The following is a 27307-nucleotide window of genomic DNA, read 5'->3' as shown; positions in this document are numbered from 1 at the left end:
CGAGCCCCTCCCACACACCCTCCCTCATCAGCAAGCCCTCTCCATTCTCCCCTGCCTCAAGCAGCAGCCTTCGTGGCCAGGCCAAGAGGGAGGGCCAGCGTTCTCCTTGTGTTTACTAGGTCTTCCAGATTATTCTCTCTAAAGTCTGCCGACTCTGAATCCATATCACCAGCCTCTCTGGCCCTCAACCCCATTGTTACTGCCACCCCTGCCAGCCACCAGGCATCCCCCTGCACTCCTGGCTCCCTGCCAACACTGCCCATCTTAACTGAGAAATGATCCTTCCCAAAGCCTGGCTCTAGGGTCCCCAAGCCCTCCTGCCACCATCTACTTCCATCACCCAGCCACAAACCCAGGGTCACCCTTGGGCACTCAAGCCCCCCATCTCAAATCTCAGCACCCCACTCTTGGACCACCACTGCCCACACTTCCATCTCTGTGTCCACCCAGTGCCTGGACCAGGCGGCTGCCCACAGCTGGAGAACAAAGTCCCCAGCAACACTGACTCCTGTCACTTCACACCATGTGCACCCGGAGGCGGCCAAGCATCCTGCTTCCACACGCCGCACCATGGACCTCTGGGCCTACTGTCCTCTGTGGTGGGGCTGCCTGTCCACTGGGAATGTTTGACAGTATCCCTGCCCCACTCCCCAGCTAGATGCCAGCAACATTCCCTCTAGACCCTCCCAGTCCTGACGCTACATGGGGTCTCCAGACATGGCCCCATAGGAGGCCGGGGGTGGGGGGACATGACCCCAGATGAGGACCCTCTGCTCCAGCCCAGTCAGATGCCCGCTCTCTGGGAGCGCAGCTCCGGGCCTCCCCTCCCACACTCGCTCTGAGCTCACAAGACAAGTGGAGCGCCAGAGGGCATGCAGCTTCCAGAACTCACCCACACACTAAGTCTCCACCATCTTCTCCAAAGCCAGTCCCTCTGCGTCCCCTCACCACTCGGGGACGCTGTCCAACAATCATCCCGCCCCTGTGGCTCCTACATCACCAATTCCCCATCTCCACTGGATCGGTCCCATCACCAGAAACATGCACCAGTCTTCTCATCTCACAAACAGTAACGAGTAACGTTCCCGACACCACCCCTCCCGCCATATCCTGCGTCATTCCTTCAGGTCCCTCGGCAACACGGCCACATCTGTCTCCAATTCCTGCCTCCTGCTCTATCTCAAACCACTCTGGTCCAGCCTGCTTCATTTTTCTATTATTTTGTTTTGTTTTTTTGTACTTTCCTCTAAAGATCACACTACGTCCACAGGGATATCCCTAACACTTGGAGAACCCTGTCTGCGGCTGGTTTTCATATTGTTTATGACTTTCTGACCTTTTGTTTTACATTTTTGTGCAATTAAGCTTGAAATCTTTTTTTCCTATTTTTCGCCTTGTTGCTTTTTGCTTAGAAAATCCCCCCTTCTCTCAAAGAATAACTTCCCCACGTGCTGTAAAGCACATTTTCTCTTCAGCTAACTGAAGTGTGTGGTCAGCGTGTGGCCTGAGGTCAGGGTCTGACCCCGCTTTCCTCCCCCTCTCAGCTGCTGGCAGCGCTGCCCCTGCCCCACCCCCACCCCCCCCAGCACAGCCCCCAAAGGAGGCCTCACCTGTCTGGCGTCAGTGCCTCCACGCTGTCCTGGCGCTTCACCCGGGGAGGTGCTGGTCTCGCACTCCCAGGCCGAGGTATTCTTCTAAACCCAAACACGGGAAAACCAGAAAGAGGATATGACACACTTGCACATTTCAAAGTGGACAACAGAAAACCCAGGTCAATGTTACCGCTCATTTCCCGTCATCAACATGCTAGTCGGACACAGTCTGCAGAATGTTAAGAACATTCCATTAATTTGACAGGTTTGAAAGTATCCGTCTCTTAATCTTATGTTTTCATTAATTTTAAGGCTCAAAAAGGAATCATGTAACTCTCAGTAATCAAAATATAATTTACCATAATTATGAATTTCCCTAAATCTTTAAAATGTCCTACGTGTAGTAACTTATACCCAGTACAGGAAAATTAAATAAACGGTTTCTGCTGTCTTCGTACAGTATTTCCCTGTCACTGAGCTCAAGCACTAAACAAACTGCGGAAGGTGCCGAGAGAAGCAGGAGGCGGCGGCGGCCTGGACGTCAGACCGGGGCCCACGGACCTGATGTCGGCTGGAAGCTCGCTCGGCAGCTCGGAACTCTCGGACACCTCGGGCTTCTCAGGGCCAGAAGGTCCAGCTTCTCCTTCTGAACCATGACAATCCGGTTAGCGATTCACAGAGGAAGAAACACAAACAGTAATAAGTGTTTGAAAAGACAGCAATCAAATAATCACAAATATAAATGAGCTTTATTCATCTATCATTTTCACGCAGACGTTTCATATCTAGACTTGGTGAAGATCTGGGGAGGTGTGCACGCCAACTGGAAACACAAACTGGTTCAATTTCTTAAGAAACAGAATTCAAAAGGCAGGTTGATCCAGTCGAGCCACTGAATGGACAGGAAATACAACCCACGAAGGACGGACGCGTGTCAAGATGTTCACCAACCACCACTGGTGTTAGTGACGACGGTGGGTCACGCCAGCAGACGCCAGCAGTCACTCACCAGACCCTTCGCATAAAACGGTGTCATCGTTCTAACACAGAACTGAGGACAGTAATGTCTCTGATAACACACACACACACACACACACACGATGGGGGTTCTAGAAAGACATCCGTTTAGGTTAGAAACAGTGTTTTTCATTTCCTTCTCCATATTTTTCTGTATTTAAAAAACTTTCTACTTTGGGTATGTACCAAATTGTTTTTATAATCTGAATAAAGCTTTCTTCGTTTTAACAAAAAGATTTAATCAGTAAGTAACAACCCCTAACTATTAAGGCAATTAAATTTACTCCTCCATTTTAAGTAAAAGGGCTTTGTATTTTAGAAAATAGGATAAATCAGATTTGAATTTAGAAATAATTTTTACTCTGGAAAGAATCGTGAAATACATTCTTCTGGAACATAAGACATAGAAATTAAACCTGAAAGTGGTACAGTTATGTTTCCTTAAATTACTTTCACTAACTCACTGTGTAAAACAAATCTGAGAGAACATATTAGTATCTACACACACACACGCACACTTTATACCAAATACACTCAGTTCAGGCTGTTCCTCACCTGCATCACTAGGGGAGTCGCCTACAAAAAAAAAAAAAAAAGGGCACATCAGAAAACCGACTGTGTGCTGGCAAAGCTCAGTCATGAAACAGCAGGACTAGGGAAAAACGGACTTAGTAACAGTGGACACCTGTCAGGGAACACAGAGCCTTCCCTCGTGTCCGCAGCCATCACTTTACTTTCAAAGATCAAAAGACAAAGAACAAAACAAACCATGAATTCTAAAATGCTATTAATGAAAAGAGGCAACAGGATTATGAAGAGAGCGGGTCAGAGACACAAATAAGAGTTTAGAGACAAGGCAGCAGCTGGTAAGCCAGGGAGCGTGAGGCACGGGGTGTGACGCCCCTTTCACGACGGGGTGACAGCGGCCAGGCCCTCCCTCACCAGCGCATCAGCAAAGGCTCTTCCATTAGCTCCTGAACGGGAGGACCTTTCTCCACCTCCCCATCGACCTACCTCCTTCTTCAAGTGCTGCTTTTGGGGACAAGGGGGACATACGTGGCCACACGGAAATGAGCAGGAGCACTGCAGGGAGGGGGGGACTCAAAGTCACAAGACGACACCCTCTGCCTGACACACTCAAGATGCGGGACTACATCTGCAAAAGCACCCAAATGGCACGGGGCCATGTCAGGGCTAAGGACCCCCCCGGGAGCTGCCATGCAGCCCCCCATTAACGACAGCCCCACCTCCACACAGGGACCTTTCACACGCACAAGGACTGGGCCCAGGGTCACCCTGAGGACACACAGCCCTCCTCGGACTCCTCAGTCTGTCTGCTGAGCGGACTTCAGAACTCTGTCCGCTAATCAAAGACCGACATATGTGGTGCCCCAAAGAAGGCGTGTAAGAGGGGCCAGGCCTATGGGGCAAGGGGAACCAGGAGGCCCTACAGGACCTGTATGTATGGAACACAGGAACCTCCCAGAGGTCACCCTGCACAGAGCAGAGGACAGGCCCAGCACTTAGAGCCTGATGAACTGTGGGTTAGGAGGGGCTCGAAATCACGTTTCCAGACAGTACCCCTGGAAGGATGGGGTGACAGCAATGGGGGACTTGGGCTTGACCCCGAGACAGGGCTTCCCGGGGGCCACAGCAGGTAGCAGCAGAGTCTCTTCTCGACGCCATGCCACCTGGAGTGCACTTGGCAGAGCCCAGCGCGTAGCAGCGGCTATGCAGCCTGGGACCCTGGACTCCAGACCCCTGGGCTCTCCTCCAATCTCACACCATCGGTGTTGGGGACAGACTGTGGGTTCACATGCAGCTGCTGGATCTCAGGGCTGATACCCAGATGGAGAGTGCACACAGTGACTCCCCCTTCACAGATGGGGTCTCCCACCCCTCGGCGAGGGTTCCAGCCTCACAGACACTCAGGTCATCTCTGGATCCTTCACCAGCTCAGCCTTTCTCAACAAGGCACGCAGGCCCTCCTTCCCATGCCCTGGCGATCACGCCCAGCACTCACATGCCATCTCTGGTGCAAACCGTGCCCAAAGTCCCCCGGAACCTGCCCAGCCCCCCACCGCCCACTCCAGCCCAGGCCACTCTGTCCTGGACCACTCACTAAGCCTACCACACTAACGTGACCCGCACGTGATTGAGCCAACAGCAGCTCGGGCTTCCTGCAGCGGCTGGCCGCCAGGCTCCACTCCCCGCCCGAAGGCTCCCCCCGCCCACACCACGGCACAGGGCGTCCTCCAGGCTGGCTCGGCTCACCGGGGCACTCGCTGCACAGGGCAGGCCGTCGGCAAACAGTTTCGGCGCACACACACTGACAAGCACCAGCCCTCCCCACAAGCGCGGGCTCTGGGGTGCCACACGCTCCGCCACGAGGCGCCAGCACCCCACCAAGCCTGCGAGGAGCTCCAGGGCCCGAAAAACACAAGCGGAGCGGGTCTTTCACCACAGTTTGGGGGCTGGGAACTACTACGCCCGAAGCAGAACGTCACCGAGTACAACCTGATGCACACAGGGAACGTTACAGACAGAAACACCGGTCGGGGCGGTGTTCCACGCTGCTCTGAGGTCCTCTCTGAGCATGAGGTGGCGCGCGGCTGGGCCCGCGGGACTCCCACCCGGGCTCCGCCCCGTCTCCTCCGAGACAGCGCTGGGGACCCAGAGAGGCCGGTGCCGCCGCGCCGCCTAGCGGGCCCTGCCTCGCTGACGGAGAGGCAAAAGCGGGTCACTCGCCACGTCCGGTCCTGCTGGTGTCAAGAACCAGGGACCGGACCCCGTGCGGGTCAAAGAGCCGAGGGGACCCTGCGGCTCTGGCCGCCGCCCTCTGGGGGAGGGGTGCCCACCCGTGTACGTGCGGAGCTGCTCGGTCTCCCGCACCAGAAGGGGTGAAGAGACGGCATCCTTCTTACCTTTCTGCTTCACTGCTGGTTCTGGCTCAACGTTCTCACGCCACAGACCAGCTGAGTTATCATCTGAAACACTAGCTGAGTTAGTATTAGCTTCTCTTGTTCCTGACATAAAACAGTTTAAAATGAGTCATTACGAGGCACACGGCAGGCTGGTCCTCTGGGGCGCCACTAACAGAGGGCACGCTGACTCGTCCCAGTTCCCCCACTCCGCGAGCGAACAGAAGACTGACCGAGGGCAGCTTCTGAGAACTCGCACCAACGATGTTCCTCCCGGCTGTGCCTGTGGGATCGGGAGAGGGAAGGGGTGCCCGGAATATGAGAGCGCCCCAGGCCCACTCAGCCCAGGAGGAGGTTGGGGTCCCCACAGCCAAAGCAAGGTGACCCCTCCACCCCGGTTTCCGGAGCCTTCCTGACACGACCTGCTCCACCTGCCTCCCCACCGCAGCCAGGCCCAGCCGAGAAGCTGCAGACAGGCGGCGATCTCAGTAAAGCAGGAGGAAAAGAAAACTATCTCTGGCATAGTTCACAGTCCTAGACATACTGAAAGCTCCCAAACCCTCGTGGAACACTGACTAGTATGCCAATGTCTCTAAAAACAGAAAAAATGTCAAATATCTGAGAAACAAACTTTTTTTATATTAAAAATAAAAGGGGGGCAGGGAGGTGCTGGAGGAAAAGATCTTTAATGTGGCAGGACCCAGGGTAGAAAACTTATACATCAGTAAAAGACCCCCACTCTAAAATAAAACCAGGAGACAAAAATAAAATTAGAAAAATGTTCCCATTCCTGAAATACAATCTTATAATTTCTCCTTTTTCTTTTTTTTAAGATTTTATTTATTTATTTGACAGAGAGGGAGACAGCCAGTGAGAGAGGGAACACAAGCAGGGGGAGTGGGAGAGGAAGAAGCAGGCTCCCAGCGGAGCAGGGAGCCCAATGAGGGGCTCAACCCAGGACCCCAGGATCACGCCCTGAGCCAAAGGCAGACGCGTAACGACTGAGCCACCCAGGCGCCCCAATTTTATAACTTCTTAAAAGTATTTAAATAGTTTATATCAGAATCAACCTATCATTAACTATCAAAGAACTGAATTTATGTAATAGAACTTCATACAATAGATGACATAATTTTCTAAGGAAATTTTTTCAATCTATAAAAATGATAATTTAAACAGTCTGATTCAAATAATTATTTATGAAATCTAAGGTAGCCAAAGAAACAACATGAAATACTAAAATTCTAAAACAAATGTAAAAATAAACATAAGCTTGACAACTGTAGATTATCTAGTTTAAAAGAAACCATGCAAGAATTTTAGATTGTTACATTTTATTTGAAAGTGTCGAAAATTTCCTACATTGTTCAAAACCCACCAGCACAATAAGTAAGTTCCAAATGCAACACCTTCGGTCCAAAGCTCAAGGGGACCGATGACACTCTGCACCATTTCATCTCTTCAAAAGTCTAGTGGCATTCTTTTTTTTTTTTTTTTTTTGAGAGGCCTATGATGGTTGTTTTAACATCTTTCCTAACGTTCTTAAGTTAGCTTTACTAAAACTCCGATACGCACAAACAGAACAGAAAAACAGACTATACATACTAATACCACAATCAATTCTTAATCACAGAGGACAGATTGACCAGTCTGCCAAATAACAGCTTTAAAGAAAAATAATGCACCTGTAAAAAATAAAAATTATTGCGAACTGGCAAAAAGTCTGTTGTCTGAATTACCGGTAACAAATGAACCTGGCAGGTAAGGATGTGGGCCGTGGTGTCCTGATTACCTATGTTCCAACGCCCCCAAGCACCGCAGCTTGAGGGGGCTGCTTGCCTCTTCGGAGCCACAGTTTGCCCCAGCTCGTGGCGTTATCTCAATGAGACCCTGTGCTTGATAAGGCAGGCCTTATCACTGGGCCCGGCCCAGTGCCCATCCGCCAGTTACCATCCCTGAAACACCAGGTACAGCCCCCAACACAGCCGCAAGCAGCTTCCCACTAGGCCCACGTGCTGGTGCAAATTTTAGCAGCACAGAGTTGCCAACTACTTCAAGTGTAAGTGTGAATGAATAACCAGGGCTTAAAGTGAGGGGCTCCGCTGACCCAGTGATCAGTCTTTTTTTTTTCAATTTTGTATTTTATTTTTTTAATTTTTTTTTTATTATATTATGTTAGTCACCATACAGTACATCCCCGGTTTCTGATGTAAAGTTCGATGATTCATTAGTTGGCGTATAACACCCAGTGCACCATGCAATACGTGCCCTCCTTACTACCCATCACCAGCCTATCCCGTTCCCCCGCCCCCCTCCCCTCTGAAGCCGTCAGTTTGTTTCCCAGAGTCCATAGTCTCTCATGCTTCATTCCCCCTTCTGATTACCCCCCTTTCTTTATCCCTTTCTTCCCCTACCGATCTTCCTAGTTCTTATGTTCCATAGATGAGAGAAATCATATAATTGTCTTTCTCTGCTTGACTTATTTCACTTAGCATTATCTCCTCCAGTGCCATCCATGTTGCAGCAAATGTTGAGAATTCGTTCTTTCTGATAGCTGAGTAATATTCCATTGTATATATGGACCACATCTTCTTAATCCAGTCATCTGTTGAAGGGCATCTCGGCTCCTTCCACAATTTAGCTATTGTGGACAATGCTGCTATGAACATTGGGGTGCATATGGCCCTTCTCTTCACTACGTCTGTATCTTTGGGGTAAATACCCAGTAGTGCAATGGCTGGGTCATAGGGTAGCTCAATTTTTAACTTTTTAAGGGACCTCCACACTGTTTTCCAGAGTGGCTGTACCAACTTGCATTCCCACCAACAATGTAGGAGGGATCCCCTTTCTTCACATCCTCTCCAGCAATTGTTGTTTCTTGCCTTGTCAATTTTTGCCATTCTAACTGGCGTAGGGTGGTATCTTAGTGTGGTTTTGATTTGAATTTCCCTGATGGCTAATGATTTTGAACATTTTTTCATGTGTCTGTTAGCCATTTGTATGTCATCATTGGAAAAGTGTCTGTTCATATCTTCTGCCCATTTTATGATTTGTTTATTTGTTTCTCGCGTATTGAGTTTGAAAAGTTCTTTGTAGATCTTGGATACCAGTCTTTTATCTGTAGCATCATTTGCAAATATCTTCTCCCATTCCGTGGGCTGCCTGTTAGTTTTTTTGACTGTTTCCTTGGCTATGCAGAAGCTTTTTATCTTGATGAAGTCCCACAAGTTCATTTTATCTTTTGTTTCTCTTGCCTTTGGAGATGTGTCATGAAAAAGGTTGCTTTGGCCGATGTCGTAGAGGTTGCTGCCTATGTTCTCCTCTAGGATTTTGATGGATTCCTGTCTCACATCGAGGTCTTTCGTCCATTTGGAGTTTATCTTTGTGTATGGTGTGAGAGAGTGGTCAAGTTTCATTCTTTTGCATGTAGCTGTCCAATTTTCCCAGCACCATTTATTGAAGAGACTGTCTTTTTTTCCACCGGATGTTTTTTCCTGCTTTATCAAAGATTAGTTGCCCAAAGAGCCGAGGGTCCATTTCTGGGTTCTCTATTCTGTTCCATTAATCCATGTGTCTGTTTTTGTGCCAGTACCATGCTGTCTTTGTGATCACAGCTCAAAATCCGGCATTGTGATGCCCCCAGCTTTGTTTTTCCTTTTCAACAGTTCCTTGGCGATTCGGGGCCTTTTCTGGTTCCATACAAATTTAAGGACTATTTGTTCCAGTTCTTTGAAAAATATCATCGGTATTTTGATCGGGATAGCACTGAAAGTGTAGATTGCTCTGGGTAGCATGGACATTTTAACTATGTTAATTCTTCCAATCCATGAGCATGGAATATTTTTCCATCTTTTTGTGTCTTCCTCAATGTCTTTCAAGAGTGATTTACAGTTTCTAGAATATAGGTCCCTTACGTCTCTGGTTAAGTTGATTCCAAGGTAACGCATGGTTTTTGGTGCTATTGTAAATGGGATGGATTCCCTAATTTCTCTTTCTTCAGTCTCATTATTCGTGTATAGAAATGCAACTGATTTCTGAGCATTGATTTTGTATCTCGCCACATTACTGAATTGCTCTATAACTTCTAATAGTTTGGGAGTGGAGTCTTTTGGGTTTTCCATATACAGTATCATGTCATCTGCGAAGAGAGACATTTTGACTTCTTCTTTGCCAATTTGGATACCTTTGATCCCTTTTTGTTGTCTGATTGCTGTTGCAAGGACTTCTAGTACTACGTTGAATAACAGTGGCGAGAGTGGGCATCCTTGTCGTGTTCCTGATCTTAAGGGAAAGGCTCCAGCTTTTCCCCATTGAGAATGATATTTGCTGTAGGCTTTTCATAGATGGTTTTTATGAGATTGAGGAATGCACCCTCTATCCCTACACTCTGAAGGGTTTTAATCAGGAAAGGATGCGGTATTTTGTCAAATGCTTTTTCTGCATCTATTGAGAGAATCATATGATTTCTGAATTTTTCTTTCTGGATAAAATCTAAGACCCCGATCGATTTGCAAATGTTGAACCACCCTTGCATCCCAGGGATGAATCCCACTTGGTCATGATGGATAATCCTTTTAATGTACTGTTGGATTCTATTAGCCAGGATCTTGTTGAGGATTTTGGCGTCCATATTCATTAGGGAAATCGGTAATTCTCCTTTTTGATGGGGTCTTTGCCTGGTTTGGGGATCAAGGTAATATTGGCCTCATAGTATGAGTTTGGTAGCTCTCCTTCCGTTTCTATTTTTTGAAATAGCTTTAGGAGAATAGGTATTATTTCTTCTTTGAATGTTTCATAGAATTCCCCAGGAAAACCGGCCAGGCCTGGAGTTTTGTTTTTTGGAAGGTTGTTTATCACTGACTCAATCTCTTCATAATTAACTGGCCTGTTTAAAAAATCAGTTTCTTCCTGTTTCAGTCTTGGTAGTTTATAGGTTTCCAGGAAGGCCTCCATCTCCTCCGGATTGCTTAATTTATTGGCATAAAGCTGTTGATAAAAGCTTCTAATAATCCTTTCAATTTCATTGGTGTTGGTTGCGACCTCTCTTTTTTCATTCATAATTTTATTAATTTGGGTCCTTTCTCTATTCTTTTGGATAAGTCTTGCCAGTGGTCTGTCAATTTTATTGATTCTCTCAAAGAACCAGCTTCTAGTTCCGTTGATCTGCTCTACTGTACTCCTGGTTTCTAATTCTTTGATTTCTGCTCTAATCTTGGTCAACTGCTTCCTTGTGCGTGGATTAGGCCTGTCCCTCTGTTGCTGTTCCAGCTTCTTGAGGTAAGAATATAAAACTTGGGGACAGAGTGCAGGACTCCACACGTGCCACCAGGTGCCACCAGGCTCCGTTCAAATCTCTGGCAAGCTCGCAACTGAGAACCACGTGTATGTTGCAGGGTTCCTGTTCCTGAACACTGAGCTGTGCGTAGTGTCTACAGAGTGAGGATACGTGTCTGAATAACTACTGCACTTTAAGTCCACGGTACCATCTCACCCTGACATGGGGCTCGCAGTCACTGAAGTCGGATCCACAAAGCAGATCCGGAAAGTACACATGTGACATGCCGGCCACTTTATGGACAGATGTCTCCGAGTCTCAAGGCAGGTATTTTTAGACCCACTTACCACCAGGTCACTGTGGCTCAGAGAACGTACCCATGAAGCTAGGTCAAGGCCAAGAGGTGGGCAAACGGGAGGAACGGCATCTTCCCACTGGTCTGGGATGCAAGCCGATCTGCCTACACGGGCAGCACCACCCAGCCCCTCTCCTGCTGCACGGGGACTGCCTGCTGCTTTCCTGCTCCGACCGGTCTGTAGCTGAGAGAAGCGCCCGCAGGGAGTTAACACATAACTTTCACCAGATGCAGGGAACTGCACCTGCGAGCCTGCGGTGAACTGTTTGTCGGTGAGAACTCGTCCTGCTCCCGTCCAGCACCTCCCAGCCGGTCACCACACACCGCTGAGGAACTAGATACACACCACATAAGGCTGACCGACTTGGAATAAGATCAGCCAGGACCACCTTCTAGGAGGACCACCTTACACACTGGGCCACGGATGCGGCAGCTGCCTGCAAACACAGCTGCTCTCAGGAGCTCAACTTCTTAAAGGGAAAGCACACACACAGAAAGAGGTGTTTACTGTTATTCTACCGACATGTGCAGAATTTTTGAAAATCAAAGAGATACAAGTTCAGCCTAGACAAATTTTTATCTTTTCCTGGAGTCAAGATTTACACTACATTTTCCCCTAAATGTCACTCACGATTTCTGATATTTCTGAAGAATTTAGTTTAACATCACAGGCAGCAAATAGTGATCTGTCAAGGACTACCCCATTAGAAATCCCTGATCCACACGTCTCACTGCTCCACCACAGGCGAGGACGCATGCACACGCCTCACACCGCCCTCCTCCACAGAAGAGGGCAAGCCATGGGGAGCCGCTTCCCCGATCCGCCACGGCAAGCACCTTAAACTCTTTCTTATGGGGCATTTTCTTAATACAACACAGCAGAGCAGGATGGGAGAGCTGAACAACCATTTCTCTATCCGACCATCCACGTCATTTTGCAAAATTCCAACAGCAAGATAAAGAAAGCATCTTGGTCTAAATGCAAAAGAGCTACACATAGAAAGGCACGTAAAGGTTAACTAAAACTCAGTTAATATTCTTTATCATATAGTATAGCAAATTAAAGCGAGTGGCATATCAAGTCATTTCTGATCTTCACTACCCATGGTCAGAAGAATAAAAAAATGTAACTATGCTGAGAGGTAAATACTTCATACCAAGGTAGTGAGGAATGTAAACTAAAGAATATCTTTTTCTTACCGATTCCTGAAGTCGTAGTTTCCTGATCTGCTTCGTGATTTAATCCAGACACTATGGGATCTAACTTTTTAGCTGAAATATTATCTTCCTTCCTTCCTGACGTAAAATAGTTAACGACAGATTAAAACATGGCAAAGGTTTTAGCGTGCGGGTGCTCTGGTCGGGACTCAGGGGTTGACACCACGCTCACAGAAACTCATCCCCACCCCCGGTCCCCGCTGCTCCTCCCTCCCGGGGCTCTCCGACCGGGACCACGTGCTGGACCGCCCCTCCCTGCGGTCCTGGCGGGCTCTGGGGCTCACCCTCTTAAGCCCCACGCTCCCCAGCACTAATTTCACATGGATCTTCATGTGACGGCAGGAAAGACCACCATGTAAAAACCCCAACTTCTTCGATTTTACCTTCAGTCGCCCCAACTCCCTCCCTGAACGGCAGGCCTCCCGCTCTGCTCTTGTCCTGGACACGCTACTGGGCTGCGTGGCAGGCGCCTCAGACTTCACGTGTGGGATGGAATTCCTGGCGCTGCCCCCATCCCGCCATGGCTTCTCCCAAAGCCTCCGCCCTCCGGCAGCAGCTACTCGTGGCTGCGCAGACCCCCCACGTTCTTCTCGCTGTGCCCTCTCCTGACCCCTCGTGGCTGCGCAGACCCCCCTACGTTCTTCTCGCTGTGCCCTCTCCTGACCAGGGCCAGCCAGTCACCCAGCGACTCTGTCACCCCTTCCATCAAACACGTTCTCACCAGTGACACTCGGGTCCCAGCCGGCCGTCTCAGCTGGACACTGCTATCTGGCCTCTACACTTGCCTCTCTCCACTTCAAAAAGGGGAAGCTTCTAAAACCTACGTCAGATCATGCCTCTGTGCTGCTTACTGTCCTCTAAGAACTTATGCTCCCACTCACTACAAAACTCTCACCCTACGTGGCCCAACACCTCGGGCCTGCCTATTCGTGCAGCCTCTTCTATTCCTTCGCCTCCCCACCCAGCCTCCCTGCTGGGCCTCCCATCACTCAAACAGGCAAGCCTGTCCCCAGCTCAGGGCCTCTGCCCATTCCTGGACACCCACATGTCCTCCTCCAACCTACTCAACTCTCTGTCCGGACGTCCCGTCCTCAGAGCCTCTCTGCCTGTGCACCCGCCCCTACATGCCCATCTCCCTCGGCTACATTTTCCATCAGAAGACTCATCACTAATAAGAAAGTGTACACCCTGTGGTCTCTTGATTATCTGTCTTGTCCCTCCACGTTATGCGCCCCAGAAGGGCAGGCACTCCATAAATATCCGCAGAACAAAGAAAGGAAGACTCAAGCGGACAATCCCACCCCGTGACTGACTTGTGGTAGGAAATGGGCAGGTGGCTGGGGCAGCCCCGCAGCTCGGCAGGCAGGGCTTATGCGCCCTTCTGCCACTGCTCCACTCTGGGGCCCAGGCCCCGTGTCCAGCAGGGCTCCACCCACAGGGCTCCACCTGCTCGGTGGTCAAAGGGAAGCAAAGGCTCCGACTCCCCAACATTCGCAGCTTCCACTGGGGCCTGTGTCGTCTTACCGAGCTGTTTCACGGCATGCTCCTTCTTAGCTTTACTGTAGGAGGAGTTATGTTCTTTTTCAAGGGAAAGACTATTTTCACTGGTTCTACAGTCCCTTCTTCCTGATATGAAATCATATAATGAAAGTATGTATTAAGCTTAATTTATAATGCTACATAGTATACTCATTCATAGTATATTAATCTGCTATAATATGCTACTTAATAATAAGCCAAAAGTATCATATTCTTATGAAGAATGTTTTTTGGGTTCTATATAGATCCTAGGCTAGCTTTAAGATTCTAAATATGTTTAACAAACATGATAACCCACACTCTAGCAAATGCAAAGCTTATCCCCTCAAGCAGAATATAGAGGTCCTATGCCTCCTACACCTTCTGGATGCTGGACATTCGCCCAAATGCAACCCATTTAAGTAAGGCAGAAGGTCAGGGTGGGGTGCCAGCTGTGCTGGGTGAGGACGCGCAGTGAGGTCCACGCCCAGCTCGCAGGCAGGGAAGGAAAGAGTCCATCAGCTTGTTGACAGCTCGGGAAAGCTAGTATCATAAAGCCTGCAAACCTCTGTAATCATCTCAGAGGCCATAGAAAAGGAGCCCAATGGTACAAGCTCACCAGCAAACTCAGATGCACATGCCCTGAGTTACTAGAAAAGCAGACAATAATAGCTGTCCGCTTACAAAAAACACGATTCAACAGAAGAACTGCGGGCTAAGACTTAATACAAGGCGAGGTTTGCGGTGCAGCGACCACAGTCCATGACGCTTCTACACTCCAGCAATAATCACAAAGAAACAGGGAAGGGAAAAAAGATGCCATTTCTAAGCAAACTAAAAACAAACTGCCATAATCCGTGACTGACACAGCTCAGCACGTGCACAGGGAGACACCACAGTAACGTGGAATCAGGAGTATCCAATCTTCCCCAAATAATGAAATCACAAGTTTAACACGAGTCCAACTCAATCCCGATAAATTTATTAGTTCTGTTTGTGGGAGGTGAGATTGACTCATGGTTTTAAAATAATCTAGAAGAATAAGCACATAAAACGGCTTAAAATTAATGATTCTGGAGGGGCGCCTGGGTGGCACAGCGGTTAAGCGCCTGCCTTCGGCTCAGGGCGTGATCCCGGCGTTACGGGATCGAGCCCCACATCAGGCTCCTCTGCTATGAGCCTGCTTCTTCCTCTCCCACTCCCCCTGCTGTGTTCCCTCTCTCGCTGGCTGTCTCTATCTCTGTCAAATAAATAAATAAAATCTTTAAAAAAAAAAAAAAAAATTAATGATTCTGGAAAACCTGGTGAGTTACTCTGAAAAAAGAAATGGAGAGCCTCACCTTACACCATGAATTAAAATAAGAAATAACTAAAAAGATTAAATATAAAAATGCATGACAAAACACAAATCTTCATCTCTCAAATATCTGGACAAACTACGAAAAAAAAAAAAAAAAAAAGACTGGCCACTTCAGTGCATACAAATTAAACACTCAGGCAAGTCAGAAACTAAACATAATGAGTAGAAATGAGCTGGGGGGAAAAAAGAAAGAAAGAAACACTTATTTAAAAACTGGCAGGTGACCTTAATGTATAGCGAGCTTGTGCAAATTAAGAACAACACTGAAACGGCCATCACAGCAGCAAGGAACCCCGCAAAGGACAAGCCCGAGAAGTCAATAAAAATTACTAACACACATAAAAATGCACAATTTCGGGGGCGCCTGGGTGGCTCAGTCGTTAAGCGTCTGCCTTCGGCTCAGGGCGTGATCCCAGGGTCCTGGGATCGAGCCCCACATCAGGCTCCTCTGCTATGAACCTGCTTCTTCCTCTCCCACCCCCCTGCTTGTGTTTCCTCTCTCGCTGGCTGCCTCTCTGTCAAATAAATAAATAAAATCTTTAAAAAAAAAAATGGACAATTTCACTAGCAATTCAAAAGACATAGCACTGTTCGTTTTTCACCTCCCTGACTCAGCAGGCCTTGGAAACTGTGGAAAAAGTGTAGGGCAGAGGGCACGGTCGGCATACCCTGCAGCCAACACCGCCAACGTCCCTGCCCTCTGTGCCAGTGCCCCTTCGGGAACCTGTCCCAGGAGATCGCCCGCAGAGGGAAAAGCTCGTGAAAGCTTCACATACTATACTCTGAGAGTGGGGCTTTCCGTCACAGTGTAATGTCTAAATGAGGAATTCCAACTGTGGCACTCCTGCCACCCTGCTTTAACTTACAATTTAGGAAAAGGACGAGGTTTCAGACACTACCACTGCTCAAAGTAACCTCACACTTCCCTGAAAACCTGCAACACCACCGGCGCCCGGCAGTACCTGCCTGCCCAGGACGGACCCTCTTGTCCCGCTTGCTCATCGGGCAGAACCGGGGCTACCCTCGGGCAAATTCCCGGCCAGGCCCGTTCGCTTCAACCTCAGCTCTTAGTGGCATGACCCCCAGGGATCGGTTCTGCTGCTTTCTAAAGGCACGAACATCACCCACGCGCAGGATGCCCTTGCTGGCCACCGTGTCAGGATTACATTTAGCCTACCACTTCAAGCGACAAGAGTCAGTGACACACGGCTGACTGATAACCATTTCTGGAAAATTAAAATTCGATCACATCTTTCAGATTACAACAGATCTCCAGCAAAGAGGTGCTGCTCTGCCGCTGTGTCACAGGCTCACACACGTGCACGTGGGGGGGGGGGGGGAGAAAGAGAGAGAGACTAATCTTCATCCTTTTCACACAGTCTTTGTTTCTTGCCCCCACTGGCAGATCTGCCTTCTAGCCACAGGAAATTTTTTCTAACAGATACTGTGATTACTACCCATATTTTCAGCTACTTATATGATAAATTTGCAGTACCTTCCATTGAATTTTTGGATCGCCGTTTTGATGCTTTTGTTGTCACTGACCTGGATGCTCTAATGGAAATCTCGGTCTTAAAGAAAAGAGAACGGAAAAGAATTAGTTGATGCACGACCACCAGTGAGAGTTACTAATCAAGCTCTGCTCCAGGAAGAACAGAGAGGGAACAGAACACCACTATCCAGATGCGTTAACGAGGAAGGGACACCAGCTCAGCACAGGTCAGCACCCCAGACCTGAGGGTGAAGAGAGGACACTCAGGCCTCCTTCACTCTAAATTCAGAAATTCACCTCTCTGTGAAGCTCTCTGAAGGCCAGCAATCCGCCAACCACACTGAGAGCACGGTCTTATCAGGTGTGTTTATGGGAACTCCATCTCCCTTGCTGTATGCTAATTCCTCGCATCTGTGCCAACTCTGAGTGCAAACATACGCGTTTATACACAGGACACACCAGCCATGAGGTTTTGCTCAGCCTGCCATAACTATGCCCTCCTAACTGGCCTCCCAGCTTCCACGCCACACCTGGTCCACCTTCCCTGCAGCTGCCTGCACGTGTTCTCTGAAATGCAAAGTGCTTTATGAAAATTGGGCTGAGTCTAACCTCCACGGCCTGGAGGCAGGGAGATGATGTGGCCCAGCCACAGGACACGCGCCACGGGGCCTCTACCCCGCAGGCCCAGCAGAGCTCGGAGGGATCCCTCCAGCACCCTCGCTGCCAGTCTGCCTGGAGACTGGATCCTCTCCCAGTCTCATCTAAAGTGCCACCCGGACCCTCTCCCAAATGACTCCCCCATCCCTTTGTACCCCAAACGTCATACCTGTCAAATAAGCTTATAAGGAAAGCCTGGAGCCCAGCACGGAAGCTGGGGCTCACGTGGCAGCCTGTGCCACGTCCCCACCCCCCAGGTCTCCACAGACTAGAAGAGACCACAGCATGGCAGTCACCTCCTCAACACAGCCACGGTTTATGTCTCCTGAAGTTATTTTTTAAAAGTTTACCTCTGTTTCAGCTCTGGAGTCTTTCAAAGATCCATCTGGCAGCTTTTTAGACACCTCCCCTGAGCTTGAGGACTGTTAAGAAAAAACTCATCATATTCTAGAATTATTTAAACCTGTTATATCTAAAACCACATCAAGGTGCAAGGTGTTTCTTGCCAAGCAGCAGCAAGATCACCATTCCCTCAGGAGCATCCGTCCCACTCCAGGCTGAGCCTCTGCGGCTCCTATGCTGCCTGCAGCCCCAGGGGCCGTCGGGATCGTCCCGGTGGGGCAGGGGGTCGGGGCGGCGCCTCCCAGGAAGCTATGCAACAGCGTCTCCCGGACACGGGGGATGCCCACCCCAGGCCGAACCTCTCGGAAACATGCCAGTGAAACACGGGGAATCTGGGAACGGGGAAGGGAGTGAACAAGAGAAACCGCCAGCCACCACGGAAACACAGCCGCTGCTCATTCCTTCCGGGGTCGGGGGGGGGGGGCACTTTCCAACGGAGGGTTCTTGTCAAGCAAAAGCTTCAGACTCTCCATCAGGAAACACTCCCGGAGGAAACCTGCGAACCCCCGCTCACAGCTCCAGGCACATCTCTGACCGACACGTCCTGACGGAAGGACTAGAAGAGACGAGGCCTCGGACCCCGCGCCCCGTGAAGACTGAAAAGCAAGGGATGACTGTCGAGGTCAACCAGGATGCGCGTCCGTGACTTCCTGCTGGAGGCGCCAGGCTCTGCGCAGCGCACCCCGCCGTCCCCGTAGGGTGCGGGGCTCCGCACCCGCCGGCCGGACACCCGGTCCTTCGCCGCCACACCCGACACTCCGCACACACGCCTACGACTTCGCCTTCTCAGCACACAAAGCCTGAGAGGGGCTGCGAAGGTCCCAGCATCGTCTCCTCCAGACGGAAATCGAACGGAGGAGAATCAAGGGACCAACACACAGCCGGGTTAAAAGGGAGTCTCCGCCTGCCCAGAGCCTCCCTGGGAGGGTCCCACAGGGGGTGTCCTTGCCGCCGGCAAGCACTGCCCCCCAGATGCCGCCCCACAGGGGAGCTGGACCAGCAAAACCACCACGAAAGATCTATGCAAAGCCAACCAGGGGAATGCGGACCAGCTCGGAGCAGAGGCGAGTCCCTGCACCCTGGCCTCCCACACGCGAAGCCAAGCCGTCGCTGCCGCTGGGCTCCAGGATCCCACAGACGCCTCCATAAAAACGTCTCTTTGGAATTAGCTTTCTATTTAAAACACTCCTCACAGCATCAGCAATTTCAGCGAACGTAATACGTGGGAAACTTCACCTGAAAACCCGGAGGGCTGAGGCTATCCCACTCGGAGGCTGCCTCACGCCAGGAACATACGTGAGAGCACGCTAGTGCTTCCGAAAACTCAGGTCAGTGAGAAACACTTTTTCTTAGAGCTCCACAAACAGCCAAAAGATGGGGAATGCCTTTGTTATTTCTAGAACTCCTTCGGGAAGCCTGGTTTTCATGACATATCTCACAGGGTCCATTACTCCAAGGCATTCAGGGGAGACCTCGAGGCTCTCTAAGGGTCAGTCCCATGGCCGCTCATCACCCAGTACTGTCACACCCTGAGATGCGGTGCCACAGAGCCAGGAGCACGAGCCACGAGCGCCAGCCCAGGCCTCGCCCCTCGGCACGCTGCTGCTGACCTTGAACCTTTCCAGACCTCCGCTCCCTCTTTCCTAGCAGCTGGAGACCAGGAGATTTCCACAGCCTTCCGGGGACACTTGACAATATGCTGTCCCCACAAGAACAGGTACGTACAATGCCAGCCCTGACAGAGACCAGAACTATCTACAGTGAACCCAAGAGTAACTTGCACATTTGGAAAACACTGAAACCAAACGAATTTTCTAGCCAATCATAAATTTACCTGAAACTTTAAACAAAAATTACAGTAATCCAAAGTCTTGTACGTATCCGCTAATGCCCACAAGACCTAGAGAGTAGCCCTGAGCCTTCGTAAATTCAGCCGAGCCCAGGAGCACGCACGCAACCAAGGCGGCTCGGGAGGGCTGCTCACGCAGCTACGGGCTGGGCCCCCCGTCTTCAAAAAACACCGAAATGCACACACAGCCAGAGGCGAGAGCGGTATATCTTGGAACCCCAGCAAAAACTGGTGTCAGTCTGGGTCTCTCCTGGGAATGCCCGAGTGGCATCATTTTACCGCGGTGTCGGAGAGAAGCAACGTCCCGATCACGCTGCGACACAGACGGGAAACACCTCTGAGAACAACACAAACTCTTCTAAAAGACAGAGGTTTTCAAGCAGGACTTTACCTTTTTCTCAGGTTTGTCGTGCTCTCTGCTCTTCTCTTTTTCGGGGTCCCTGGAGTGCTCCCCGTCCTTCACCTTCCGCCTGTCCCTGTCCCTGTCCCGGGCCTTGTCTCGCTCGCGCTCTCTCTCCTGGTCTTTCCACCTCTCTTTCTCCTTTCCTCCCTCATTCCTTCTCTCTCTCTCGCGGTCCAGATCTTTGTCTCGGTCTCTGTTGCCCCGGTCTTTGTCCTGCTTAGCCCGGTTTCTGGCTCGTTCTCTCTCCCCCTCTCGATGCTTGTCTCGCTCGGGATCTTTATGTCTATCGCGGTCATTCTCCTTTGTCTTCTCCTTCTCCTTCTCCTTGTCCTTCTCTCTTGCTCTGCTTTCTTCCTTCATTTCTTCTTTCTGTTTTCGATCTCTGCTTATACTTCTCTCATTTATTTCAGAGTTCCTTTTTTCCTGGAAAGAAGATTAAACAACAGTAAGACTTATAAATGTCTTTACCTGAACTATAGAAAGACTCATTATTTCATTTTCGAATATGTGCAATTTGCAATTCACCTCTTTATCTTTATGACCTCTGGGCTCTTCTTCTCGTGCATTCTTATTGTCCAATTCCTGAGATTTTGACGTCAGTGAGGTCCTCCCCTTCAGATCCCCCTTCTCTCCAGCTAACACTCTGTTCACTGCCTCGTCGCTGGAGAGCTTGTGGTCCGAATCGGAAGAAACGAAACACAAGGTGAGAATGAGATCAGCACAAGTGACAAATGCAAGTGTCCACAAAGACAGCTCACTAAACACGTTAAACACACGGTCATGAAAGTCAAAGGATAAAACATTAGAAGGAAACGCTGTCATCGCCAAGTACGGCATCACCTCCGACACTTCAGACGTGAACAGCTGAGTTGACCCAAGCTAAGGGAATCCCACTTCAATCCCACCGAGCTGTCAAGTGTGGACATGCGTGTCATGCGAGGACAGCACAGCTGCCTCGCACGACTCCACAAATGCCTTACACCTCTCACAGGATCACAGAGGCCCAGCACTGAAAGGGCCTTACAGAATGATCTAACTCAAGCTCGATCAAATGCCGAAACCCTTCTGCAGCATCCCCGACGCCATGCAGAAGCATCAAACACCTCCAGACACTCACTCACACGCTCATTCATTCCACAAGGATGCACTGACTGACCATCGCACACCAGGCACTAGACGCCAGGTTGAGGACACGCTATGTATCAGGGAAGAGGCCAACGCAGCAGTTAAACATCAGTGTGCCTAAGCCAGCCTGGGAGAGAGGAAAGGCCTGGGCTCCAGGAACAGCGACTGATCCCCCACTGCTGCCAGACGAAGAAACGAGGGGGCCTGGCCAGTGCAAGGGACCTCAGGGTGCAGGCGCGGTGCGGGAGCTGAGAGAGAACAGGGGGCGGGGGGGAGCAGCAGCAGGTCGTGAGGACCCTTGTGAGTCTTGCCACGGAGCTGGCTGTGCCCAGAGGCAACAGGAAGCTGGCAAAGGACTCATCAGGGAAGACAGGAGTCAAACGTGTTTTGAAAGAGAAGTAACAGAAAGGATGTAGGAGTGGGGACTGGGGACGGAAGCCAGGGCACTGGCAAAATCAGCTGTGTGCCTCCGAGCCTGAGATCTGGATGCAGACCAGGGCGAGACTCTCTCATGGCTTCCTTGGAGCACCACCTCCCACCCTCACCCCTACTGTGTGGCCTGAAACCCATCCTCTTTCCCATTTTGGAAACGTGGAAGATTAGCCCCAGCCCACAACCCATTAGGTAAATGAAGGGCGTATTAGCTATACCCTCTGCCCTCGGAGGTGCCTTGGCTCCCACAAAGAAGAAAGGCCCCTGGACAAGCCCTGCTGGCATCGCCGAGCGGAGATGTCCTCCAGCGTCCCTAGGAAGGATGGCCTGGGCTGGATCTAAGCAGAGAGGCCAAGTTTCCAACCCACAGTGAGGATCTCTGGAAGCAGCAAATCAGTCCCTGTACAAGTGACACAGGATTTCTCTGAAGGCAGCACAGCTCTGCTGTCAACAGCCAGGAAGGAGAGAGGACCGGAAGAACAGAGTGCAGGGGGGAGGAGGGAGGAGAGAGGAAGGAAGGAATGCAAGGAGAGAAGCAGACACCGGAGGCTGGAAAGGCAGGCAGAGAACAGGAGTGTCCCATAAGCCCCGAAGCAGCACAGCAGGTCCTCCGGCCTCCCAGACCCTGGCCTGGAAGGAGGCCCAAAGGGAGAAGGTAGGCAGGGCTTGGCTGCCTGGGCACACTGCCCCCTGCCCCAAGAGCCAGTGTCTGTGAAGTTCCCTCGTTCATACGTAGCTTGAAGTCTTGTGTGTGGCGCACCTTTGTTTCACTGTATAGTTTCAAATCACTCCTCCTGGAACTCTAAGGCTCCAAAGCAAAGCGCTTGACAGACTCCACCAAACACTCCTTCCTGAGACACTGCCCACTACCCTGCGGTCGCCTACCATCCCGTCTTGCCTTTCAGGACTGCTGGGTCTAAACTCTGGCGCCTCTGCATTACCTTGCTGAGACAGCATTTTCCAATTCTCTGGAGCAGCTCGTTTGTTCTTTCAGGCTCGAGGCCGGCCACGATCCGCGCTGGTTTTGCCGACAGTGGCTCTCCTGAAACCATCACCACCACGTCTATGGCCTTCTGAAGGAAGCTAATTTTTGCATCTTTATCCTGAAAGATTTCCATTTAAAATACAAATAAAAAGTACTTCCAAAAAAGTTTCCATCATCTTTGGTATGCTCAACAGGCACAGTTCCTATTAACACCACGTCAGATTTGGAAATACTAACTCTTCATAACAAAAGAAAAACAAATAATGAAAGCTTTTAATTTGAGCTGGTAGGCTAGCAGGAACCTTTAATACACTAGTTCCATTCCTCAGTGGATAAAATTAGCATGATATGCACTTGGCAAAAGTAAGAAAATGAAACAAGAGAGGGTATACTACAATTCTCGATTTAATCAACCCTGTATTTCAACACGCATCAGCATATAAATGACATACATCCAGTTCACAGCTTACAGAAAACCCACTTGTGAGGCTGAGGGGCGCCCCCCTCCCCAGCCTACCTTAACGTTATCGGACTTCATCTCAGCGTCTGTGTAGAGGCCCTTCATGAAACCAGTCACCTTAATCACCTTCAAAAAATCAAGGCAGTGGTCAGCACCTCACAGGGCAGCCTCTTTGTCGGCCTTACCCCCTGAACCCCACACTGTCAAGAGCTGTCATAGTCTGTCCATATCCAGATTTAATTCCTTCACCTACTCAACAAGCTTTTGGGTGTCTACTATACGGGAGGCCTTTGACCAGGCAGAACCCAGCCTGGAAGTGTGGATGGGTAAACATTGCAAAGACTTGCAGGGTACTAAGGGAGCACAGGATCAGTCCCTAATCCAAACACAGGAGGGGAAAGGGTGTCAGAGGAAGTTTCCCGGAAGACATGGTATCTACACTGAGACCACAGGCTGAGTTGGGGGTAGGGGTGTTTAGGACACATGTGCCAGGCGAAACAACCCCTGCAAAAGGTCCGGGGCCCAGAGGGTCCTATTCAACAGAGCAAAAGAAGTTCAGGGCAGGAGGAGCCTGAGGCCAGAGTCAGGCGGGGCCACAGTCTGACCCAGATGGCCTTCGAAGCCACTCAGGAATACAGATTTTGGCTTAAGAACCACAAGTGGGCCCTGAAAGGTTCAAAGGCAGGAGGACAGTATCTTACAAGGGTCACTCAGGCCCAGTGGAGAGAATAAATTTTGGAAAGAACAGGAATTTCTCAGCCTGGGTTTCTGAACCTGGATGGAAAGGTCCTTCTCCTCACTCACTTGCTATGACAGGGGGGTGCTCTGTGCAACTGTCACTTTTGTTCTCTCCCTGCCTGTCCTCCCCTCAGTCAACCTGTAGCTCCCCATTACCCTGAACCAGCTTCAGGGATGGTGATTTTCTCTGTTCCTCCCTGTACCCATACACAGCCAGGCTCCTCGTTCTCTCGGACCAGAGTTTTCCAAAATGCAAGAGGATACTATAAAATCAACATGAGTAGCAATAAGCATTTTTGTTCATAAAATAAAATGGAAAAGAAATTGTCAGCTGCACTGTACGTAGAAAGCATGAATATACCCACATGTGTATGTCCTGCGTGGATATAAAACATCTGTATCAGTGCAAGGCATGTTTGCTGGAAAACAGACAGTCCTGTGCTAACATCAAGCTATTTCTCTGAGACCAGCACACCTCACTATTAAGTTGGCTCTCATTCCTCATCAACTACCTAAGAGCTGTGCTATTATTTTCCCTAAGAAGACAGACGGGATATTAAGAGTATCCTATACTTAATATTCCTAGAGCCTTTTCATTTTGTCTCTTCTGAGGCTTTCCTACTTTGCTGGTAGTTAAAATTGTGAACAATACTTTTAAGGAACAAGAAACATCAGAGGCGCCTGGGTGGCTCAGTCGTTGGGCGTCTGCCTTCAGCTCAGGGAGTGATCTTGGAGACCTGGGATCGAGCCCCACGTCAGGCTCCTCTGCTGGGAGCCTGCTTCTTCCTCTCCCACTCCCCCTGCTTGTGTTCCCTCTCTCGCTGGCTGTCTCTATCTCTGTCAAATAAATAAATAAAATCTTTAAAAAAAAAAAAAAAGGAACATGAAACATCAACCTTACAAGATCAATGCTTTGATTTATGAAAGAGACAGAGTTAGTTTAGCTGTAGCTAAATTACTAATATGGTAACTTGTGAAAACAACACTCAGAAAGAATTAAGAATTAAGAGGCTCTTCACCTCTTACCTGAAAATGCTTTCCAATACGCCATTCTAAAATCCTTAACAAGCAGGTGACAATTAATGTATTTACCTTTACATAGGCAGAGAAATTAATTTCAGCATTAGATTAGACAAAAACCATGAAAGAAAAGCAGACCACTGGTTCCTGATTGGGAACGTGTAACTGCTTCCACACAGCCTGGCTACTGGTCCCCCAAGTCAATTCCTGCTTGAATGTCCCTCCTCCTTCCCCATTCCAAGGCTACTCCGACCTTCCAGGAGCCAGCGCCACACCAAGACCCACAGGATGAGGCCTAGCCCCGCTGCCTCTCTGCATCAGTGGAGAGACAGGACTCACGCAGAAGATAAAAGTGTGAGGGTATGGTGGCAACTGCTGTGGTCAGGCAAGCAGGCTCACTCCTGTCTAACTCACTTCTTCCCTTCTGCGTTTGGGGACACTACCTGCGTACCTTACGGGTAAAGCAGCACACAGCCTCGCTTCCACTGGGCTCTCCTCACAGCCGTGTCCCTTCCCCAAACACTGTCCAAGACAGGTGGAAGCCTTGCCCTAGCTACAGGAGGAGGTGGAGGCTACACAAGATAGCGCTGGGATGTGGGTGGAATTCCAGAGAGTTCTAAGCACAGTTAGGGTTTTCAACACAGACGCACACATTATAAACTAAGTTGAGACAGCAAATGATAAAGCAAAGCTTGGGGAGAATAATACACCCAACCTGTTGGAAAGAGTAAGAAATGAAGTTTGAGGACCGATATGCAGAGCCCTCGGAAGTCTGCAAGTTCAACCTGATTTCTAACTCCCAAAGACCACGCCCAAGTGCCTGAGTTCAATACCCTTCTTAGGTGCGCCATGGAGACGAGTTACCAGGAGCCTAAACAGCCTCCTTCAACGACGAACGTGCGCCGTGCTCCTTCTGTATACCTTATCCAGTTCAGCTCACCCAGGATATGGCAACAAACAAGTACAGTTGCCATCATTCGGTAATTCACCATCCACTGGGGAAAAGTTACAGACAACCAATCTCAACGGAGGTGAGGCTGTGCCCTTCATCAGCCAATGCCAACCTGCTCCTTTATAGTTTTCCCTTGTGGGTCCCACTACAACCACCTTCAATAAATTTATCCACGGGTATTTATTAAGCATCCAAAACGTGATCACCATGCAAAGTAGTGTGGAGAAAAACTTGGGGGGCATGAGGATAAAAAAACAACCAAACATAATTTAATTCTCCAACAATTTCTGATCACCTTTCACGAGCTAGGCACTGAAGGGGTAAAAAAATCACAGAAACGACTCCACCAGGCAGGGTGGAAGAGGAGTGCTAACAGACTTAAGGGTAGTCTGGAAAGAAAGAATGCTCCCTGAGGGGCCGGAAGAGGCGGCCCAGGAGGAGGGGTGAGAAGGGAAGAGCAGGGGTGAGGGCAAGGAACTCCGTACAGAGGCACCGCAGAACTGGGCCCAGTGGGGCGCTGCTCTGACAGGGCCGCAAGCCGGGCTCCGCGGGCAGGGGCTGCGCTAGGCTATGGGAGGTCCGACTCTGACACCAGCCCTGATCCCGGCCCGGCCTGCACCCCGTACCTGGGCCCTGACCACTACCTGGGCCCTGACTCCCGGCCGGCACCTGGGGCCCAGACCTCCGGCTCGGACCGCAGCCCGCACCCCGCACGTGGGCCCTGACTCCCGCCCCTGACGCCCACCCGGGCCCTGCCCGGCCCCCGCCCCGCCCACACCTGGGCCCTGACCCACACCTGGGGCCCCGACTCCGGCCCGCACTTGGGCCCCGACTCCCGGCCCTGACCCCCGCCCGGGGCCCCGACGCTTGGCCCGCACCTGGGCCTGACCCGCACCCGGCTCCCGACCAGCACCAGAGCCCCAACCCTCGGCATGCACCCCGGCCCGCACCTGGGTCCCGACCCCCACCCGGGTCGCTGACCCTCGGCCCGCCCCCGGCCCCCGGCCAGGCGCCAACCTCCGTGATGATGTCGTGCAGGTAGCGGAACGGGGGCTTGCTCAGCAGCTTCTCCGTCAGTGGCGGCCTCCGGATCACCTTCCCCAGGGCCTCCTGCGTCCGCTTCACCACCGCGGCGTTCATGGCGGCGCCGCCCGGGCCCGCGCCCCCGCAGGCCGGCCAAGACTAAGCCGCGCTCTCCGGCCGCCGTCGGCCCCGCCGCCGCCGCCGCCCGCTCCGGCCTCGACGCGCCGCTCGGGCTCCCATCCCACAGTGCACCGGAGCCGGCCACGGCGCGTGCGCGGGGCGACAGGCGCCCGTCGCCAGGGCGGCGCGGCCTTAGCAACGGACGCGCCGCGGTGCCGTGCCGCGCCCCGCCCCTGCGCGCCGCGCTCGCTGCGAGAGGTCTGGACCAATGTCCCGCCTGCGCCTGGCAACCAGGACCAAGCCGCGTCCTTATTGTTCTGCCGGGTGTCAGTGACTCCGTCCACCTGTCTTCCACCCACCGGCACAGGCTCACTGCAGAAATCCTTCCAGCAA

The 27307-nt window shown here is 50.7% G+C and overlaps 1 protein-coding gene across 6 annotated transcripts in view; it reads right to left on the bottom strand.

Annotated features, from left to right (window-relative positions):
• Positions 1–27045, bottom strand: part of IFT54 (intraflagellar transport 54) — a 59020-nt gene extending 31975 nt beyond the window's left edge. Inside the window, exons 1-13 of one of the 6 annotated variants that reach the window (XM_087864877.1) lie at positions 26789–27045; positions 23119–23187; positions 22558–22719; positions 20585–20728; positions 20048–20482; positions 17756–17827; positions 16752–16827; positions 13903–14004; positions 12361–12420; positions 5534–5635; positions 3165–3185; positions 2154–2238; positions 1611–1694 (exon numbers count right to left, since the gene is read on the bottom strand). In XM_087864877.1, the coding sequence (XP_087721003.1) occupies positions 1611–1694; positions 2154–2238; positions 3165–3185; positions 5534–5635; positions 12361–12420; positions 13903–14004; positions 16752–16827; positions 17756–17827; positions 20048–20482; positions 20585–20728; positions 22558–22719; positions 23119–23187; positions 26789–26911 (1535 nt within the window). In that variant the 5' untranslated portion in view covers positions 26912–27045. Of the gene's footprint in view, positions 1–1610; positions 1695–2153; positions 2239–3164; positions 3186–5533; positions 5636–12360; positions 12457–13902; positions 14005–16751; positions 16828–17755; positions 17828–20047; positions 20483–20584; positions 20729–22557; positions 22720–23118; positions 23188–26788 lie in introns of all 6 variants that reach the window. The other 5 variants (XM_045793981.2, XM_045793976.2, XM_045793977.2 and 2 more) reach the window with 5 other exon arrangements.
• Between the last annotated feature and the right edge of the window lie 262 nt (positions 27046–27307).

This window comes from Ursus americanus, chromosome 1 (genome assembly GCF_024610735.1).
Source record: "Ursus americanus isolate L20-20 chromosome 1, mUrsAme1.1.p, whole genome shotgun sequence".
Classification (NCBI taxonomy): Eukaryota; Metazoa; Chordata; class Mammalia; order Carnivora; family Ursidae; genus Ursus; species Ursus americanus.
Note: the sequence above shows the minus strand (reverse complement) of the source record. Positions and strands in the feature narration are given on the sequence as shown.